General features: G+C 39.4%; 3 protein-coding genes across 3 annotated transcripts in view; all 3 read right to left on the bottom strand.

Moving 5' to 3' along the window:
• Positions 1-19,782, bottom strand: part of LOC126368311 (aminoacylase-1A-like) — a 31,558-nt gene extending 11,776 nt beyond the window's left edge. Inside the window, exon 1 of the mRNA XM_050012218.1 lies at positions 19,765-19,782. The gene's annotated coding sequence lies outside the window, so the exon portion shown is untranslated. The remainder of the gene's footprint in view (positions 1-19,764) is intronic.
• The window catches only part of LOC126368310 (aminoacylase-1-like), a 45,571-nt gene that overhangs the window by 406 nt on the left and 22,459 nt on the right, over positions 1-22,706 (bottom strand). The window contains exons 2-3 of the mRNA XM_050012217.1: positions 1,047-1,188; positions 194-366 (exon numbers count right to left, since the gene is read on the bottom strand). Of these exons, the coding sequence (XP_049868174.1) occupies positions 194-366; positions 1,047-1,179 (306 nt within the window). The 5' untranslated portion in view covers positions 1,180-1,188. The remainder of the gene's footprint in view (positions 1-193; positions 367-1,046; positions 1,189-22,706) is intronic.
• Positions 2,533-19,349, bottom strand: LOC126368044 (aminoacylase-1-like). Its single transcript, XM_050011906.1, has 10 exons — positions 19,261-19,349; positions 18,729-18,870; positions 17,932-18,104; positions 9,341-9,512; positions 7,435-7,581; positions 6,580-6,656; positions 5,436-5,552; positions 5,162-5,257; positions 3,872-4,011; positions 2,533-3,078 (listed from the first exon to the last, which is right to left on the bottom strand). The coding sequence occupies exons 2-10, from the start codon at positions 18,859-18,861 to the stop codon at positions 2,820-2,822; spliced, it is 1,314 nt and encodes a 437-aa protein (XP_049867863.1). The 5' UTR covers positions 18,862-18,870; positions 19,261-19,349; the 3' UTR covers positions 2,533-2,819.

Raw genomic sequence — 22,706 nt, 5'->3', positions numbered from 1 at the left:
TGTTCTTATTTGTACACTCGCTAACGTGCGTAAATTGAGACGCGTTGCTGCTATTATCGACCTTGACGGTGTTTATTTAATTAGGATGATTATACGTGTTTATTTCTTAACGAATATAGAAATAAGAACATTTGCCGCTGGGCTGGTCACTATGGATTGTTTTATAGGATGAAATATTCTCAGTGATACATACGGATTCACTAGCAGGCACCACATCCATGTGGGAGTTGAGCATGATGCTGCTGAGGGAGGAGTTGGTGCTGGGCCACTTCAGCACTATGACGGGGTACCCTTCGGTGAAGTTGAGTACTGTCATCTCCACACCCGCATCTGCTGCTTGCGTAGTCCAAAACTCTACCGCAGGCGCTGGAAATAACAGTCGTTAAAACTCTGGCTAATAAGTTAGCTGTAACACACCTAACCACCACCAAACCGCAATAGATAAGCGTGGTAGAGTATGCTTATATTTTTTATGTTTATCATTTTTCCGACACAATGTTAAATTGTTAATGGGATGGAATAAATGGAATAAAATATGCTTCATATCTCGTTAATAGGCTCCTAATGTCTAGTAGGTAATAGAGCGTATGTGTATGTAGTTAGGTGTAAATAGGTAGGTTATATACTTACGAGTAATTATGCTTCGAACAATATCGACGTTTAGGATTCCTTTACATCGCATTAGACGGCTACGCAGCGCGCATGTGAACATGCGAATTTTGTGTCCCTTTTGGAAAAATAAACATTTATTATATTTTATTTTTACATACCACATACATACCTAAACTCACTCCGGGAGTAATGCTAATGAAGCTTATGAGACGGTAGAGCCAGAAGTAATCAGAAGACAGCTCATAAACGTAGACGTTTCAACGATATGGTCAACTTAAGTTGACTATTTGTAGTTGATCGAGCACATCATGGCATGATCAATTCTAAGATCTGGCCACTGCATATACATATTAAGCTTACCTTACCTCTAGTTGACTGAAAGGTGACGTGTGCCCAATAGTGGGCCATGACATAATACAGGTTGTAGTACTTACTTAGATCATTGTTAGTGGTGGTGTTGATCTGTACATATTGTTGGAACAGTTGTATGGATGTGTTGTTGGCGTAGTCTTCCGATGTAGCAGCTTGCAGGACCGAATGGCAGAGCAATGTCCATAACCAACGCATTTTGATTTACTACAAACAAGAAAGTGAAGTTCTCGGTTAATCACTTTTTTATAGCGCTATGTTAATCAGAGGACCACGGCTCTGTGGTCCAGTGGTTGAGCGTGGGACTCACGATCCGTAGGCGCCGGGTACGAATCCCGGTGGGGACATATCACAAAAATCGCTTTGTGATCCCTAGTTTGGTTAGGACATTACGGGCTGAACACCTGATTGTCCGAAAGTAAAATGATCCGTGCTTAGAAGGCCACGTTAAGCCGTTGGTCCCGGTTACTATTTAGGAGTCAAACGAACTTACCTATTAAGTGATGTTTGTTCCAATTATGCGAGGGTGTCAACCGAAGACGATTTACTTGCAGCAGTACATGTACCATCTTCATCACACATTTAGAGTATAAGCCTAGAAAGAAAACTATGATCTCCCGTCTCGCTCCCGCCTCGCCAAGCGGTCCATGCGTCCCGATCATTACGTGATTTTGTGTCATCAAGTTCACCCAATTCGCTCACCATTACGTTGTTTTTCGCGTTTATCATGCCAAAACTAAAAAGATCTAGGTCAAAAGGTGATGATTATTGTAGTATTCTCAAAAGAAATTATTAAATTAAAACGAAAACTTAAGTAAAAACTTCGAAAATATTTATTATCAGTGCAATTAAATTCTTCGGATTATACAGGTAAGAAGTACTTACATTTGTTTACTCGTACTAAATAGAGAAAAATAGAATCGAAACATTCTGACACTAAATATTCTTATTTTGTGATGAATACTTACAATGCGTACGTGCGGTACGTCACAGTCCCGTGTCTTTGTAAATATTTATATCATAATGTTCTATCGTAATATGTTGGAGTTAATATTTCATAAATTAAGTCGCGTCGTATTTCGTACGAAGTGTATTGTCTTATTTTGGAGTATCGAATACGTATCTACCTACAATGAAAATAAATGAAAATGATTATCTGCACGGGTACTTAGCTTGTACCCCCTATGTACACGGGTACCTATTTTGGATCCCCCTGTGTGTACGAGTACACCTACCTTGGACTTCCTATGTGCACGGGTACCTATCTTGGACCCCCTGTGGTTGGGAACACTGAAGGCAAAAGATCGCGTGGTCGTTCACCGACTAGATGGACTGACCAAGTGAAAGACGCGTCGTCATCCAAGTTCTACACAATAGTAAGGGAAGCGCTGGACAGGAACCGGTGGAGGCAGATCATACGCTCCAGGTGCAACCCTGATGCTGACCACGATCCTCAGATATGAGGGACCGACCAAGAGAGAGAGTCTGTACCATCATACTTTTTAAAAAAACAACAAAAATTTTAGACACACGTTTTATTAAAAAAAAATGTAGTGGTCAGGACTTTTATTATTTTACTGAATAAACAAACCTACTTATAATAATGTTTGTTATAATTCTTAGCCGAATTTTATAAAAAAAAATCTGGAATATTGAGTATGTACCTATAATGGATAATGCCAACGGGCCCTCTCTAGGTAGATAGGTACGTAATGTTTGGTCCCCACGTAATTTAATGTTAATATTATCTAAAAACTTAAAGTATAAGACTAGGTAATCAGTAGAATTACTATTAGTATTTCTCAAGCTTCTTGAGGGGACCACTGAAGTCAGGAACGTCAATGAGCAGTTTTAACGACGTATACACTGGGATCCGCATTTGTCCTGTATCCAGCTATGTTGGCGACGCTTTTTATCAGATCCTCATAGATGTCGATGCCCCGCAGGAATGTGGGAGCGCCGAGTCGCTCGTCGACTGCGTGCATGAGTAGGTCAGTGTTGGGCATGGGGGAGAACCCGAAGGCAGGGTAGCCGGCCAGACGGATGAACCGAGAGTCTGTTGATCCGGGCGGTACCATGGGAATGATTGGCAGTAGACTGTAACACAAACATTTCCATTTCCAATTTCCATTTATTATGAACAAATTCCAATTGAAATAAAAGCTGTAAAGTTTCATAAGTACTTCTACAATTTGTATATTTCAATGAAGTAGATTAATATAAGAAAGGTCAGCTTTTAACCAGCACGGGAATTTAACTTCTTCTATCGTGGGGGTTGTGAGGTGGATTACTAACCTCAGCAACCCTGGTGTCAGGGTTACTATTGAGCCGCCAAAGGTCCATGACATGACTCATGTAACGACTACGTCCATACACCAGTAAGTAGTAACCGGGACCAACGGCTTAACGCGCCTTCCGAGCACGGATCGACTTACTTTCGGACAATCAGGTGATCAGCCCAGTAATGTCCTAACCAAACTAGGAATCAGAAAGTGGTTTTCGTGATATGTCCTCACCGGGATTCGAACTCAGAGCCTCCGGATCGTGAGCCCAACGCTCAACCACTGGACCACGGAGGCCGTTGCCCGGGGATTTAACTGGCTAGGTTACACTAGATGTGAATAACTATATCCCTGAAGGCTTAGGCAGAGGTGTATAGTACAATACCCTCCTGGCCAGCTATAAACCATTGATATAATATAATTCCTAATTAAAACACATAATAACGGGTTCTTACCGCGTTTAAATGGGGATATGAGACGCGGTAAGAACCCGTTATTATGTGTTTTAATTATGATAATAACCGCGTAAACTTAAAACAATGTATAATATAATTCCTGATATCACAAATTACGCTCAGATAAATATCACCTCACTGGGTGTCACTTACTTTCTTATTGCGACCGCTGTGAGGGTGGTCCAGTAAGGGTTATCCAAAGTGGTCTTAGTTGCCGGTGACTGTTTGTCCTTCAAAATGTACGACAACGTGACATTGCCACCATTTGCTGCCTCACTTATCCATTCGTTCAGCTAAAAATAGACCAAAACACTTTAAATAAGTGTTGCCTGTGCTGGATGTAGCAACACAAAGGCAGCACCGAGAGCATTCTGTGCAGGGATTTATCGTAATATCCTAATTTGATTCAGAACCGTGGTAGCCTAGTTGGTATAACGCCTGCTTCTCACTTCGAGGTCGCATATTCGAATCCAGCACAGGCTAAAATCAATGTTTGTCGAATATGTTTTCGAATTCATGTTGATCATAAATATCACGTTCTCACCGGTGAAGGAAAACATTGTGAGGAGTATTCCCGAGAAATGTATTTTCGGAGGTAGGTGACCTAATCTGTATTGGGCTGGCTTTTATAAGTTCTGTCTGGAAAGAGAAGGTTTCTGTAAAAACCGGACCTGTTGTTCAGGTTAGGTAAGCGGACCCTGTGAAAAACGGGATAATGCTAGGTAGATGATGATGATCCTAAATTGATTCAAGCGTTTGCCGTCTGCTGTTTAACTGCCGCAGTGCGGCGCAGTATCATATACGAAGTACCGCTCCTTAGCCCATATCACTCGCGGTACTGCCTCAGTTTTTTTTTACATATATTAGTATGTAAGAAAAAAAAATAGTCGGAGGTACATTTACAAGACGAACTAAGTACCTACACCGTACCGATCTTTCTGTTAAGTAGATCACTTTTTTACCGTGACTTATTTTAGTCTGGAGACGTACAAATGGGTAGTGCTGAAGGCTCTCACCCGGTACAAAAAATTAAGACAAGATTACAACTTCTAATGTAATACAGATTTCTATTGTATTGGCCCCGATTCCTGCAGACGCTTCCTAATTTTATTTTAAACTCGGTCGTTCGGTTTTTTGTTATCCGCCTTTTTGACAACTCTTAATTTTAAAATGAAAGAATAACCCGTTCAATCCAATTGACGTGTGCTGTCAACTCAATTCTGTCGGGTTATTGGCCAATATAAAAATTTGAGAGTGTATTTTAAATTTGATCTTAAAATTGACGTGTGTTCCATAAATTTTCAGCCTGATGATTACCCGTCCCTTTCGTTTTCGGCGGATAAGAAAATGACATGTATAGTTTAAAAGAAATATAGATGGTGTCTACAGGAATCAGCACCATTCTCTAATCACCCATCACACGTCTCCTCACGTAAAACATACCTGTGCTTCAAAGGCCTCCTCGTTAAGGGTAATGTTAAGTCTAATGTCGAACACGAGACTCACGTGGCTCGGTATAATGTTATTGGCTGTGCCACCCTAGAATACACAATTCAATATTAACTTTACGTAGAAAGTTTCTCAACACACGAACGTAAGTATATCGCTTAGTTGGTGCACAACTGTATTAAAGCACCTCTTAAACATTTTCTATTAGTCAGGTAAAAAAGCAATTATAATAATAGATACCTAATATACATCAGGAGTAAATACTAACATTAAGTTTGTTCAGGTTAACGGATGTGTAAACTCCGGGGTTTAGCAGTCCCGTGCTCTGATATTTGGCGTACTCCACGTCTCTGAACTCTAACAACTTATCCATCACATTGCGACACTGTAACAAAACGACATTAATTAATCCTCTCCAACGGCAGACCTATTTACTTCATTATAATATCCAGGACGGAAGGGGCAAGTCACAGGGACTGTAACCTGGAACCTGACAGAGGGCAGCAGTAACTGTCAGTACTCCGCCTAGTATGGCTTTGTAATAGACTACTCTGGGCGCCATCCTACTTGCGTCAGACAGAGTACTGCGGGGCGGAAGGCAAGAGTAAAAAAGTAGAATGCAGAAAATGCTGCACTGACAAGAGCGTGGCTCTTAAATTGATGATGATGATGAATATACAGGATGTAATTGACACCGCAACGAGGAGGATGATTCAGCTCAAGGTTCTTAGTTACTGGGGATTTATTATCGCAAAAGTATGAAATTGAGAATTATTTAAAAAACACAAAAATAGTCATGAAAATTGTGATGGAAAATTCTACTTGATATTAATTTAACTTAGAATCATGAGCTGAAACATTTTCCTCAGTATTCGTTGCGTTGTCAATTATACCCTGTATTATCTCGATATCTATTAGGGGGTAGGGACCCTTGTCTAGTTCCTATCCGTTACATAGATGGCGTACGTATAGCGGATTCAGTGTAAAACGTACATTAAATTAGTCTTTTTCTCATTCATCATTATTTCTGAGGCTTCATTTTATTTGTGCTAAAGAGGAAATTATTGATTAAATATGCATTCCCATACAAAAGTATTTACTAAGTTTCTGTATTTTATGTTAAAAATAAACGTAAATAATCCTTTACAGAACATTTTTAAATGTATAGTTTCTAATAATATTTAATAAAAAGAACATTTAAATAGGAAGTTGTCAATAGCTTCATACCCAGAGTAAACCTGAAGAAAATAGGTAGGGTTTATAATATATTTAATTGTTTGTAGGTTTTCTAGACTTTCAAGTAGTGGCAAAAAGGTGTATAGCTCATTTAGCTTAGTGGCTACACTCACGCCATCTATTGTCGCCGAAAATTATATAACGAGTGTCCCAACACCCTTAACCAAAATACTTACCATGCCAGTAGCGGTGTCACTAGTCGCCGGGAACTGTGAGCTGTGGGACGAAGTACCGTAGCAATCCACTTGGATTTCTGCAAGTATGATTATTTTAAATATTTCTTTTCCATTAAATAACTCCAAATTCAATTCAAATTCAAAAATATCTTTTTTCAGTAGGTAGCATAGTTACACTTTGAATCGACATTTTTTACATAACGAACGTCTCATCCGCCTAAAACTACTGCAGCTTCTCACAACCTGTATAGCCGGGGAAAAGAAGCTGCAAGAAAAACTTCGGCACAGGACCCTAGACGTTCTTTAAAAAAAATAAACATAAAATATAATAAATTATATAAGAGAGAGAGAGAGAGAGAGAAAAGAAATTGACCGAATAAAAACGGTCGGTACGTTGTTTTTTAATCGCGCTTCACACAATGATCTAATCTACCAATCTACAGTAAAGGTGGGTAGTAGCGTAAGCTCCGTACGTGTTTAACTTACGCCATATTATAATCATAAATAATAGTCATAAACAGCCTATATATACGCAAGTGCCTCTGCTGGGCACAGGTCTCCCCTCATTCAACCGGAGGGCGAATAGAGCATATTCCACCACGTTGCTCTACTGCGGGTTGGTGGAGGTGTTTTTACGAATAATAGCCGGGACCAACGGCTTCACGTGCGCTCCGGATCACGGAATCATCTTACTTTTTCAGACAATCGGGTGATTCAAGCCTGAAAAGTCCTTACCAAATAAAGGACAGTCTCACAAAGTGATTTCGACAATGTCCCCAACGGGAATTGAACCCGGACCTCCAGATCGTGAGTCTAAAGCTCTAACAACTAAACCACGAAGGCTGTTTTACTTACGCCATGGCACCTTATCCTGGTAGAAGACAGGGCTGATGGGCAGGGCGTAGGATCCTCCTTCGTCAAACGCCACACCGACGTTCATCTGCGCGAACTCATCGCTTAATAGAAAAGGTTTCATTCCATAGTCACCGCCGATCTCTTCATCTGTAAGTGATAAAAGAATATGTTATCAATTGATGAATTCAAAATTCAAAAATATTTTTATTATTGAATAAAGATATGACATATTTACACACTGAATTGTTATTTTTACATCACGAACTTTTCATCCGCCTGAAACTACTGCAGCTTTTCACAACCTGTATAGCTGGGGAAAAGAAGCTGCAAGAACAACCTCGACACAGGGCCCTAGACTTTCTTTAAAAAAAACATACGTAGTTAAAATATTGTTATACAATTTAGTGAGTCATATGTGTCCATCTACCTTAACTGTTTAACAAGATGTTTTTAGAGATAACAATGATTGAATGCTTGTCTTTATAATCTTATCTTTTTTTTAAGTGTAACTGTAACCGTAGTTATCAATAGATTTTATCACCATAAATTGGCTACATTGGCCTATCTAATTACGATTGTTTGTGTTTACTTTATATGACAGAAAAGTGTTTTTAATTAATATTTATTAGATATCATTTTGATATACGAGGTCTATGAATATCATTTATTATCCGAACTTTAACGTTCAATGTCGTCCATTGAACTGATTTCCGAAGCATTGCCTGTCTACAGAATTATTATAATCACCGTAAGTACTTATATAGATGTCGTGGCCAGTTCTTAGAATTGATCATTCCATGATGTGTTCGACCATTTCAAATATGATCATTTCATGAAATAGAATATCACACGTTGGCCACATCATGATGTAGTTTGGCCAAATCAATGATCACAAAACGTTTAACGATATGATATGGCCAAACGTTGGCAATCATATCGTAAAATTAGTAACACTATCCACCGGTAGTGGCGCTAGTGATTAATATTATAATCGATGAATCAATGTAATTGAACAGTTTTCCATATCGAATAGGTACATAATTTTGAACCTAAGAAATTAATCGACTATTCGCATTTTGATTACACCACAAAGCTATAGATTCACTAGTCTAATCGATACTATTATCGATAAACGGAATGCAATCAGGAATCTACAGAAAACAGATAAATTGGAGAAAGAGTCAATGGTAACTTTGCGGAATACAGTGGGCGTTTTTTTTTAACTCAGTCAACTCTCAACTTAAAATGTTAGGGTAAGTTAAGTATATCTGAATCACTAGCGGTAGAATCCTTACTTTTTCTGTAAAAGATATCACCTATGTGTTAAGTTTTTTGTTGGCTATCGACTATTACAGACGGTTCACCACCTATCATGTCCGCCTACTATAGCTCGGTGAAACGCGCGTACTTAGTTCATCCCCTACCCCGAATAGGAATCGACTGTATTCTTATTCGGAGAGTTTGTGTCAAACATAATGATACTGTTTTTTGTTACTTACACTTTTTTTATTTATTCGAAGTAACAGTTTTTCTGTACACCGTAACTCATTGTCTATCCTTACATTTTATAAGTAGATACAATAAAAAATATATTAATTGGATAAGTAGATGAGTATACAATGTAGTGAAAAAGTAGGTAGTTCGCTCGTTACCGCTTGTTAACAAGTTGAACCTCACATAACATAACAATAAATACTAACGATTACACTCGCGTATTGAGCGACTGAGAGTAGATACATGCATTGGGTGTCGCCTGTTCCTACACAGTGTTCATAAAGTGAGATATACTAAGATAATTTCTACGTAGTGAGTATTGTTAGTTTGGATTTTGTTTAAAGTATATAAACTTACCTATAATATCATCATAGCTATGAATAAGTCACACGATAAATAAGTAGGTACTTACCAGGCATAAGCGTCATGTACACATCTCTGAGGAGAGAGACATTTTTGGCTTTCAATCGTTTGAGAGCCTCCAGGTACTGTATAGACACGGACTTCATATCCTGAGTGCCTCGGCCCCAGATGACGCCGTTTTCATCGAGATGACCGGAGAACGGGGGGTAGGTCCACCCTTCCTAGAACACAAAGATTATACCAATGTAGAGTATTACAACCTCATATCATTGATCGACATGTAGGTATTGTAGGTATACCCTGTATACCTGATATATATGAAAATAATAAAAAGAAAAACAAAAATTTTCATGAATTTTCCGACTGAAAATTCCACTTGATATCAACTCAGAATCATTGTCTGAATCATCCCCCTCAGTATTCGTTACGGTGTCACTAACACCCCATACCTACTTGTATGGGTACAGTATGTACTTGTGCGGGGTGTAAGTGACATCGTAACAAATACTGAGGGGGATGATTCAGACCATGATTCTGAGTTGATATCAAGTGGAATTTTCCGTCGCAAAATTCATGATTTTTTTTAGTTTTTTAAAATTATTTTCAATTCTATACTTTTGCGATGAAAAATTCCACTTGATATTAACTCAGAATAATCAGCTGTTTCATACCCCTCAGTATTCGTTACGATGTCACTTACACCCCGCACAAGTATATACTGTACCCATACGAGTAGGTATGGGGTATTAGTGACACCGTAACGAATACTGAGGGGGATGATTCAGACAATGATTCTGAGTTGATATCAAGTGGAATTTTCAGTCGGAAAATTCATGAAAATTTTTGTTTTTCTTTTTATTATTTTCTGTTCCATACTTTTGCGACGGAAAATTCCACTTCATATCATCTCAGAATCATAGTCTCAATCATCCATCAAAGTTTTCGTTACGACGTCACTAACACCCTGTATATATTGTTAGGTTTAATTAAATTTATCACAATATTTTATTAATATTTGAGTAAAACAAGTTTTATTTCACTAGCAACACTGTCTTAGAAAAAGAGGGGGTTTACTTGCGTCAGGTCGGTGGCTCGGAGAGCCAGTCGATTTCATGGAACGGTCCGAGAAGGTTGTGAAAAAGTGTTTGTTGATTGAATTATACAAGTGGTGATAATCTGAGTTTTCATTCTCCCCACTGAAGTTGGTTCCAAGTTAACTTTATACTTCAGAAGTGGGATAGACAGCGTTAACAACGCGTAAGTACACGCCCATTATCATTATCTTTATTCTGTAGTTGAAAAAAAAAAACACGTGTTATTACACGTGCTATAAGCATTTTAGTAACAAAGGGTATTGACGTAGTCTAGTTATTTTTCTTGGGTATTATTTGTACTGGCTCTTTTTATTAGCATGTTTGTTTTCGGTACATAATATTTATAAATAAGCCCGAGTACTACAGTTTAAATTTCAGTGCTTTCTTTTTGTCTCTAATTTATTTTTTATTAATATTGTATTTATACTTTTACTAGTAGCTAAAACGTAGTCCTATACAATACAATTCAAGTTGTCATAATTAGAACGTTACTAAATCAGTTTTCCCTTCTGTTCCCCGAGATTTCAGGACATGGAAGAACCAGATGAAAATCACAGTCGCGACTCTCGGCGAAGGCTTGAGACACCTAACGCAATGCCCGATAGACGAAGCCGTTCGCAAACTCGCAGCCGGAGTAGATTGCGACATCACAGTTCCGACCCCCGGGGGAGCCGGGAACGTATCAAATACTTGGAAGGGCAGCTGCTAGAAGAACGACAACGGCTTCTCGATTGGGATAGGCGTCGAGAGCATCGCTACACCAGCCGTGCCGAGCGCCGCGACGCCCGTTGCGTCGAGCATCGCAACGCCGGTCGCTCCGCGCATCGCAACCAAAGTCGCTTCGTGCACCGCGACTCCAGACGCTCCGTGCATTGCGACGCCGGCGACGCCGAACATCGCGAAGCCAGCAGTAACCACGCCGAGCGTCGCGAAGCTGAGCATCGCGAAGCCAGCTGCAGCTACGTCGAGCGTCGCGAAGCCGGGCATCGCGAAGCCAGCTGCAGCCACGCCGAGCGTCGCGAAGCCGAGCATCGCGTAGCCAGCTGCAGTCACGCCGAGCGTCGAGGGAGCAGTCGCGGCCCCGCCGAGCAACGCCACGCCAGCCGCAGTCGTACTGAGCATCGCGGCATCGGCCCCAACCGCAGCGAGCATCGCGATGTCCGCCTTGCTGAGCATCGAGACCCCGCTGGAGTTTGCAAAAGGTCATGTAGCCCTTCATTGTCTAAACGAGATTTTTTGGATGTATTTAAATATTTGAAAGATAGTTTGACACCGCACCCAACTGCCCGCAGCACTCCGTCACAAAAGATCGATTACATGAACGTATTACCCCACTTTAATCCTTCTACAAAAAACCAACGCATTGACGTGTGGCTGAAAAAAGGTTAACGAGTGTGCATTGGTATATGGGTGGGATGATCAAACGACCACACATTTTGCGACGCTGAAACTCCAAGGCCTGGCTAAAACCTGGTATGAATCTTTGAACACAGTCCTCTTCTCTTGGGAAGAGTGGCAGGAAAAACTGTTAAGTGCGTTTCCTTACGAACAAAATTATGGCCAGACCTTGGAGGAAATGCTTAGTAGAAGAAGTAGGTTTAACGAGCCCATAGAGGTTTATTATTATGAAAAAATGGCATTACTCAATCAATGCGACATTGAGGGCAAACGTGCAACAGATTGCATTATCCATGGCATCAGCGATAAAAATCTTAAATCTAGTGCCCTAGCTTTACGCTGTACGTACCCCGATCAGCTCTTACAATTCTTGCTTAGCAGCAAGGATACGAACCCAACTGCAGATCGAAATCAGATTAGGAACAAGAATAATGACCCTGGTACGGTAAATAGCAGTAATTTCAGCCAAAGATCGGGTGCAAAATCTGGTCAATCGACTGGCTGTTATAACTGCAAAGAAAAAGGACACAGTTTCCTTTTTTGTCCGAAACCCCTTATAAAGTGCACTCGCTGTAACAAGGTAGGGCATACCAGTGAACTTTGTCCTACTAAGACTAACAATAAGCCAAAATCCAGTAATGTACAACAGACTATGTTAATTGACTCAATAGATCTGTCTAACGACAATTATCCTAAATCAAAATTTATAAAGACAGTTGAAATTCATGACTGTAATTTTGAGGCATTTGTTGACTTTGGAAGCGAAGTGACACTTATCCAGGAGTCTGTCACTCTTGCGTTGGGCCTGAAACATGACAACTCCCCGTCGCTCATGAAAGGGTTTGGTAATGAAATAGTAAAATCGTTAGGGGGTTTAGTACTTGATATGACTGTCGATGGGGTAAAAGCTCTAGTTGCTTGCAAGGTCGTCACAGATGATCTACTTGAAAAGCCCGTATTAATCGGACAATCTTATACAGAGCAGCCTCACATTATAGTTTACAAGGATGTTCATAAGTTGCAATTTCTTCACATAGGTAGTGAAATACCTATTTCCGATTCCGAAACATCTGATAAGTCATTGTTCAAAGTAAAAACTACTGGGATAGTAAAAGTATGTGGTCCGGCCTCAATTAAAGGCCAGATTGATCCTTCTTTTGATGGCCGAGTTCTAGTAAATAGTGGCTTTGCAGGCAAACCCAACAGGCAATACTTCATCAGTGGAGGTCTTTACAATTGTGGCAGAGGTCATGTCAATGTTACGGTTTTTCCCTGTTCAGGTTCTTGTTGGTTCTCGGAAGATAGTGTGATATGCCGTGCTGAAAAAGTAGCTATTGTGAACAGGGTGATGGTAGATACTTCAGATATACCGGTCATGACTGAAGGTGAATTAGATTTGAGCCAGGTTAAAGTATGCGACAAGGTACCAACTGATATCAAGGATCGCCTCTTTTGTATTCTGCAAAAATACGCTCATTGTTTTGCGTCATCTTTAAAGGAATTAGGATGCACATCGGCTGCTGAGATGAACATCGAGTTAAATAGTCAACGCCCTGTCGTTTACCGACCGTACAGGTTATCTCAACGCGAGCGGGAGCAGGTTCGTGATATGGTTTCCGAAATGATTGACGCAGACATAGTAAGGGAGTCAAATTCTGAGTACTGTAGCCCAATCATAATTGTCCCGAAAAAGAATGGTAAGCCTAGGTTGTGTGTGGATTACCGGATGTTAAATTCGATCACTGTAAAAGAAAGGTATCCGATGCCCATCATTGAGGATGAGATCGCACGCTTATCTGGCCAGGCATGTTTTATCTCGTTAGATCTCGCTTCAGGATACTATCAGGTGCCAATAACTGAACACAGCAAGCATCTCACGTCGTTCGTCACACCGGATGGACAATACGAATTCAATCGTATGCCATTTGGTTTGGCGAACGCGCCTGCTGTGTTTCAGCGCATGATAAACTCAGTTTTGGGTACGGCTCGTTTCAACAAGGCCACAGCATATATTGATGACGTGCTTATTTACGGAAAGGATGCTAATGAGTGTTTAGGAAGGTTAGAAACGGTTCTTGGTTCTATTGAAAGATCCAATCTGACGTTAAACCTTTCAAAGTGTGACTTTTTGCAAGATAGGATCGATTACCTCGGGTACGAAATAAGTGCTGCTGGTGTTAGGCCGGGTGAAAAAAAGATTCTCAGTGTAATGAATTTCCCACGACCCGAAAATGTTCACAATGTTCGCCAATTCCTCGGTCTGGCAAGCTATTTTCGGAAGTTTATCCAAGGGTTCGCACAGATTGCTTTTCCATTAAGCAAGCTTCTTAAGAAGGATGCTGTATGGGAGTGGTCCGAAAGTCAAGAAGATGCCTTTGAACAGTTAAAGGCGAAATTGATCCACAGACCAATTTTGGCAATTTACGACCCAAACGCAGAGACTGAGCTGCATACCGATGCAAGCAAGGTTGGCGTTGGGGGCATATTGGTACAGCGTCCAACAGGAGGTGAAGGTTTTCGACCGGTGGCGTATTACAGCAGACAGACCTCGCCAGAAGAAAAGAATTTCCATTCTTATGAACTCGAAACATTGGCAGTCGTGTGTTCATTGCGAAAATTCCGAATTTATTTATTAGGGAAACAATTTAAAATTATCACCGATTGTAGCGCACTCCGGTCAACTTTTTCTAAAAGAGATCTTATCCCCAGAATAGCTCGTTGGTGGTTACTCCTGCAAGAGTTTCAGTGCACCGTCGAATACAGGCCAGGTGTCAAAATGGGACATGTCGATGCGTTGTCTCGAAATCCCATCTTGGATATAGATGAAGCCTCTACAGACCAATTCCCCGCAGTGATGACAATTAGTGGAGAGGATTGGCTCCATACGCTTCAGCTTGGTGATACAGAGTTGTCTAGAATACGAGATATTCTGGGTAATAATCTTGATGAGAAGGAGCTCAAATATATTAGGGCGAACTATATTATGAAAGGAGATAAGCTTTTTCGATACATAGGAGGCGACAAAAATGATATTCGATGGGTAGTACCGAAGGGCGCAAGATGGCAACTGTGTCGTATGAATCATGACGACATCGGGCACTTTGGGATTGAAAAGACACTTGAAAGAATTAAGAAAAACTATTGGTTTGCTAAAATGACAAAATTTGTTACAAAGTATGTTAAATCATGTATTGAATGCGCTTACGCGAAGAACAATTCTGGGACTCGAGAAGGTCTACTCAACCCCATCGCTAAAGTAGAAGTGCCTTTCCATACATTGCATGTTGACCATCTTGGGCCCTTCGTGAAGTCAAAAAGGGGATATACTTACCTGCTTGTTGTTGTGGATGGTTTTACTAAGTTTTGTTTTATAAAACCAGTCAGAAACACTAATAGCCAAAACTCTATCAGGGCACTTGACGATATATTCTGCATCTTTAGAACCCCAGATCGCCTTGTAAGCGACCGTGGCAGTAGTTTCACATCTCACGCCTTTAAACGATTCTGCCTTAATAAAGGAATCAAACATATACTTAACGCTGTGGCCAGCCCAAGATCAAACGGCCAAGTGGAAAGGTACAATCGTACCATTCTTGATTCTCTTAGGGCAGTTTCCGTCAAGTACGGTGAAAAAGACTGGGACAGCCATATAGGGACTATACAGTGGGGATTGAATAATACGACCCAAAAAACTACGGGTAGGACAGCATCTGAAGTATTCTTTGGTACCAAAATGAGTGGAGAATCGAACCCCATTTTAAATGAAATTGTGATGGATACTCGAAAAGATTGTAATATTTCTGAGCTGCGTATGGATGTTAAACACAGGATTGAAAGTGAACAGATGAAACAAAAAAATACATACGACAAAGGAAGAAAACCCGCCCATGTATATAAAAAGGGAGATCTCGTCAAAATCACGAAAGTATGTTTTAACAACGACGGGCAAAGTAAAAAACTCATGCCCTCTTTCGTTGGACCCTATCGAGTGTCAAAAGTTTTAGGGAATGATAGATATACTGTAGCCCCAGTGCCCGGTCTCCTTAGCACACAAAATAAACGCCCTACAACAATTGCGGTAGATCGTATGAAACCGTGGATCCATATCTCCGCTTTGGAAGTACACGGAAATGACACCGACAGCAGTGTTAGCGACAACGAGAGTGATTAATGTTTAATGTAGCTTGTGTACTGGGTTCACCATGTGGTGCATGTACCCCTGACTATCCCAATGCGAGTGCGATCTTGAGTATTATGTTGTTATTTTTTAGGACGTTAGAAACAAACTGCTATAGATGGATTATTCTTGTTTTACAGATCAGGCGTGAGACTTGATCGGTTCGTATCCTGATGCAGTGGATATTAAGAGGTCTATGAATTGGTTGCAAGTTATCGATCGTCTTGTAGACTCTGTCAAGTACCCGATGACTGATCGTTCGGGTACAGACATGGTTTGGGGTTACCGATTTATCGATCGTTCGGTTGACCCCATGATATTTGATTCGTATGTAATAATACCGATTAATCGATCGTTCGGTAGATACAAACGGAAATATCTTTGTTTAACTGGTAGGCCACTGATTATCGATCGTTTGGTGGATACCTACTAGTTAATTTTGATTACCTAGATTGGAAATTATAATTCAGTTTTATATTTTGGTTAAGAACTAGGTAAGCATTGTTAAGAAGTAATCTACAACACATAGTTTGTACTTTTGCTATAGTTTCAATCGATGTTTATGGATGTAAATTACTTTAACTTGTTACTTTTGTGAATAACATTTTTTTTCCTTCTCTTTCTCTCTAGGGTTATACTTACTTGACGCAAAAGACCAGTTTTTCGATTGTTAGGTTATGCAACCGGCATCGTGAGCGGGGACGCCCACGGTGTCAGGACGGTCGATTGTTAGGTTTAATTAAATTTATCACAATATTTTATTAATATTTGAGTAAAACAAGTTTTATTTCACTAGCAACACTGTCTTAGAAAAAGAGGGGGTTTACTTGCGTCAGGTCGGTGGCTCGGAGAGCCAGTCGATTTCATGGAACGGTCCGAGAAGGTTGTGAAAAAGTGTTTGTTGATTGAATTATACAAGTGGTGATAATCTGAGTTTTCATTCTCCCCACTGAAGTTGGTTCCAAGTTAACTTTATAATATGTCGTGGCCAGATCATAGAATTGATCATTTCATGATGTGCTCGATCATTTCATGAAATGGTCACATTTCATGAAATAGAATATCATTCGTTTGGCATATCATGATGTAGTTTGGCCAGATCAATGAACACAAAACGTTTAACGATATGAGCAACTAAATGCATGATTACTTCATGATATGGCCAAACGTTGGCAATCATATCGTAAAATTAGTAACATTATCCACCGATAGTGGCGCTGGTGTCGATTATATTTAAAACTTGATTGATATTATAATCGATGGATCAATGTTATTGTTCAATATTTCATATCGAATAAGTACATAATTTTGAACCTAAGAAATTAATCGACTATTCGCATTTTTATTACACCACATAGCATGGACACCACCTACCTACATTAACGATATGGCCAAACGTTGATTGATACATCATTAAACGTTGACGTTTCAACGATATGGTCAATTTTACGATCTTGCCACGACATATATATTCAGATCTGATAACGTGACACAAATGTTTTTTTTTTCAAACGTCTTCCCAGTCTGAGATACTTATATTATTGAAATTGTATTCTTAAATTATTTTTTTAAGAACGTCTAGGGTGGTGCCAAGGTTTTTCTTGCAGCTACTTTATACAGGTCGTGAGATGCTGCAGTAGTTTTAGGTGGACGAGACTTTCGACAAAAATTATATTTATTAATGTCAAAATTTCCGATTCAAAGTGTAACTGTGTCACTGTTACCTACCTACAGATCACACAGCATAGCTTTTATAGTTTTATATGAGTACAAATAATAGACTGAACATCGCTACGTAGCTCCGCGGCATCGATGACTCAGGCCTGTCCTTTCTAGCTTAATATTATTATGTTGTCGTTTTCCAATCCTGGTACAAATTTAAGCTTTGCTACTACTTTGCTACTAAGTTAAGCTTTCTGTGACTAACATAATATGGACTAGTTTAAAAAAAAACATTCAAATGCTACATACGTCTTCATCAGCAGGCACGACGTCCATGTGAGAGTTGAGCATGATGCTGCCGAGCGAGGAGTCGGAGCCGGGCCACCGCAACACCAGCACCGGGTACCCCTCCTTAAAGGTCAGCACTTTCATCTCTACACCCTCGGCCGCTGCCTGCGCCCTCCAGAACTCTACCGCTTCAGCTGAAAATAACAACAAGAAATGAAGGCCACATTGAAACAACTCTAAAAAGTAATATTGCAATTTGACATTCGCGCATCTAAAAATAATATGCGAAATTTCAACAAATGTCAAATAGCAATATTGCTTTCTTATATTAATTGCTTCAATGTGACCTTTTTAACGCCTAGAAGACAGTTTTATATGTCAGGGGCGGGTTGGATAGGTCGGTCATTGATCCACGCGAGAGAAGAAGAAAATAATCACAGCGTATGAGAGTCCAGAGGTCCAAGAAATTCCCACAGATAAATGAAATGTAGAACACTCTAAGAACACACGATGGTAAGAGTTTGGGTTAATGAGGAAAATCGAAAATCGAGTAACTAGCACGTCGCGAGGGAAATCTACGAGTGACGTCAATGGTTTTTTTTAAACCGATGTTGGTTGTAAATTAAGTACGTAGGTAAGAGAAACGTATTATGTGAAGTATGATATTGGACGTAAGTATATTACTTTGGCGTTATCCTTTTGTAGACTTGCGCGGGATGCATCGTATCGTTACAAGCATGTATGCGTTAACATCTTTTTAAGTTTTCTTTTTACCCTCTGCCGTGTATGAGTACATAAATAATATCAGAAATACTCACATAGATCATTTTTGGAGGTAGTGTTGATCTGGAGGTATCGTTGAAACACCTTTATGGACTCATCCGTGGCGTAGTCCTTCGCAGTAACCGTGTGTAGCACTGCCAGCCATAGTACACTCCACGACCAACGCATTTTTATTTACTACAATCCAAATAGAATATTATTATGTATTGGGAAGTCACCTCTTTCCACAATTACAGCTTACTTTACTGTTCCATCGCCTCATTCATCAGATTTGTTTGTACGTAATTATCACTGGCAGATAAAAAGAGGACCGATGAGTGAATCACTTTATGCTCTACGCGATTGAGAGGATTAGTTCGGATATAAATACTTAATCCTTATCTAAGTTATTTAAGTGAGTACTATTTTCAAATAAACGTGCTTAACATTTTTGGAAATTAAAATACTCTTATCTGATCGCACGCTTCAAACATGTCGGTATACACATCTGTAATATTATATTTTCGTTATCAAACACTTGTTTTTATTACATATTTTAATTAATTTAATGTTGATGTGGATACTTACGTTACTGTCCCAGGATTGCAGAGAATTCGGAAACAGTTCGCTATATATATATTGCAGTATCTATCCTGTTGTGTCGTCACACTGACTTCTAGTCTCATACAAAAGCTAGTGTTGTAAATAATGATAAAAATTCAGTCTAATAATAACAACGTTTTTGATGATAAGTGTTATTACCCTACAAATGACAAATTGGGGGCTTACGGATACCTTGTCCACAAAAAAGTCTTACTTACTTACTTATTCATCGAACTTCAAAATCAAAACTTATTCGCCAAAAAACAAGGTTAAGTATTCGTCGAACTTTTGAATAAGTAAATACGATAAAAACTTCTAAACTTTGGTGGTAGGATTATTTACTTCATCACGCTATTATAAGTTAAAATATTTAATATCAACACAACAGTTATTAAGCTGCTAACTTAGCAGTTATATTTGAGACATTGTAAACACTACAGCTACACAGCCGTTTATCACCTTATCCAAAAAACTTTATCTACATCTTACCATACATTTCCATGCAAATGATAACAAGAGAATCTTGACGATGAACCTGCGATTGTAACCCATAAAACACTGTTATCTTCATCTATCGTATAACTGTCGATGGTAACCGAACAAAGCAATTTAATGTCGAATGACATTTGGAGTATTATTAAACTATATATTCATTGGCGGGAGCCTCCCGAAGTTCTTCAAAAGTCGAAATGTTGTTCGTTACATTTTTTTCGTGCGTTATAGTTTAGTTTCTCATAATCCCCGTAATCCTCTAGGGATGAGCAGAGCCACAACTCATCAATAAGGCAACACGGCTTTGTACCTACTGCACGTTTTTTGCAGTTCACATGTTAATATGACCGTTCACACGACGTTTGTATTGGAAAAAATCGTACATCACTAAGTACAAGTAAATCGAATTATCCGTTTTATTCTCGAAATAACTGCAATTCGTTTTGGACGAATGAAAACTTACCGTATGAACACCCGCTTGATTGTGCGCTTAAAATGATCATCACCAGCCCATTAACGTCCCCACTGCTGGGGCGCGGGCCTTCCCTATAGATGGATAGGGAGATTGGGCCTTAAACCACCACGCGGGGCCAGTGCGGATTGGTGGTTATTAACGACTGCTAATGCAGCCGGGACCAACGGCTTAACGTGCCTTCCGAAGCACGGAGGAGCTCGAGATGAAAACTTTTTTTTGTGGTTACCTATCCTATGACCGGTCTTTGCGAAAGTTGCTTAACTTCAACAATCGCAGACTGAGCGCGTTTACCGCTGCGCCACCGAGCTCCTCGCTTAAAATCGAATCATCCAAAAATGTGTGAACCTAGCCTAAGTGTGACCAGTAGCGTCAAGGTGAGACATTGGCTGCATCTAATGGATACGCGGCTTTACATGAGATACGATACCTTATAATAGTTATCAGATCACAAAATGATTATTTTATTGGACCACATAAAAATGAATTTATAACTATAATATAAATTAACAACATAATAAAAAGTAATTCTAACATCCGCCTTTTACCAACTCTATGGAGAGTTAATAAGGCTGTGAAGTCATCGCGTTTACAATGTCAATTAAATATATACTATTATTATATTGTTTTTATTGAAAAATCTCATACTTTAACGACAACCAATACAATAAACAAAAAGCGGCCAAGTGTGAGTCGGACTCGCCCATGAAGGGTTCCGTAACAGCAAGTAACATAATATAAAAGTTTTTTTTCGTTTCTATAGTTGAGTTGATTGAATGATAAGTAAATTACGGTTTACGATTTATGATGTATTAAAAAAAAAATACTTACTAGATCTGGTTCAAACCAATTTTCGTTGGTAGTTAGCATGCTAATCTACATCATATATTTTTTTTAGTTTTATCCTCCTCTTATTTTAGAAGTTACAGGGGGGGGACACACATTTTACTACTTTGGAAGTGTCTCTCGCGTAAACTATTCAGTTTAGAAAAAAAAATATATTAGAAACCTCAATACCATTTTGGAAGACCTATCCATAGATACCCCACACGTATGGGTTTGATGAAAAAAAAATTTTTGAGTTTCAGTTCTATGTATGGGGACCCCCAAAATTTATTGTTTTTTTTCTATCATTGCGTAAAAATCTTAATGCGGTTTATAGAATACACATATTTATCAAGTTTCAATAGTATAGCTATTATAGTTTCGGAGAAAAGTGGCTGTGACATACGGACGAACGGACAGACGGACGGACAGACATGACGAATCTATAAGGGTTCCGTTTTTTGCAATGGTAGCCTAATGAGGCTACGGAACCCTAAAAAGCAATAAATAAGTAATTACGATGATTTTCATAATATTCAAGTTATTTGGTGGCCCATTACTGTTCCTGAAAATGTAATATAGGAAAACTTGTATTTTTTTTTGCTGCCTGGATTATTTCATTATTCGTTTTTTAACATTTCAAGTGTGTTTTTAATTAGTAGCTTAAACAGTTTTTTGACAAAAAATTGCTAATTTGACATTCTACTTCGGTCTTTGGCAATATTTACTTACTAACCGTTCTGGAGATAGTGCGTACAGACGTTTGTAAGACAACATTCGAAGGGCTGTAAATTTTACCCGCGTGATAGGTGTGCAGAGCGTAATTTTATGTACTTATTAAGTAAACTTATCTTCTTCTATCGTGTGGATTGTGAAGTGGATTACCAACCTCGTCAACCCTGGTGTGAAGGTTTTTACTGAGCCGCCATAGGCCCCTGACATGACTCATGTAACGACTACGTACTTACATTAATAAGTAACAGCCGGGACCAACGGCTTAACGTGCTTTCCGATGCACGGATCATCTTACTCTTGGATAATCAGACTCAACCTCAACCAAACTAGGGATCACAAAGTGATTTTTGTGATATGTCCCCACCCGGGACCTCCGGATCGTGAGCACAACGCTCAACCACTGGACCACGGAGGCCGTTAACTTATAGGTAATTACTTGTTCAGATATCCCCTATAAACACACAGTCTGTGGAAATTACATCTGGACACTTATTACTGGTGAAAAGTCACAGCCCTTCCAACTGTTTATTCTACAGAGTACCTAAGCTGGCGAGCATGCATTAAGACTTTGATGATAGTGAAATAAGCGAAAGTAGTGTCTCAGTATAGTAGTAAGTGCAATTACGTAGTCTCTGCCTACTCCAACGACAAATAGGCGTGATCTTATGTATGTGTTGATATCTGCGGCAGAATGACCGGGATCATAATCCATTGGGTATCATTTAAGCTATCACCAATTTAATTAGTTTTGTGTTTCTTAAATAATAGGGTTTGTCCTCAAAATAGTAGATCTGTCACCAAAATGTAGTCACCAAACAATGCAAAATCAGTTCCACAATAAATCACCTAAAATCCTGAGATATAAGGTCTAGTACCAAATAAATGTTTTTGTATGTATTATAATAGG

The sequence above is a fragment of the Pectinophora gossypiella genome, chromosome 7 (assembly GCF_024362695.1).
Source record: "Pectinophora gossypiella chromosome 7, ilPecGoss1.1, whole genome shotgun sequence".
In the NCBI taxonomy this organism is placed as follows: Eukaryota; Metazoa; Arthropoda; class Insecta; order Lepidoptera; family Gelechiidae; genus Pectinophora; species Pectinophora gossypiella.
This window is presented reverse-complemented; position numbering and strand designations above follow the sequence as displayed.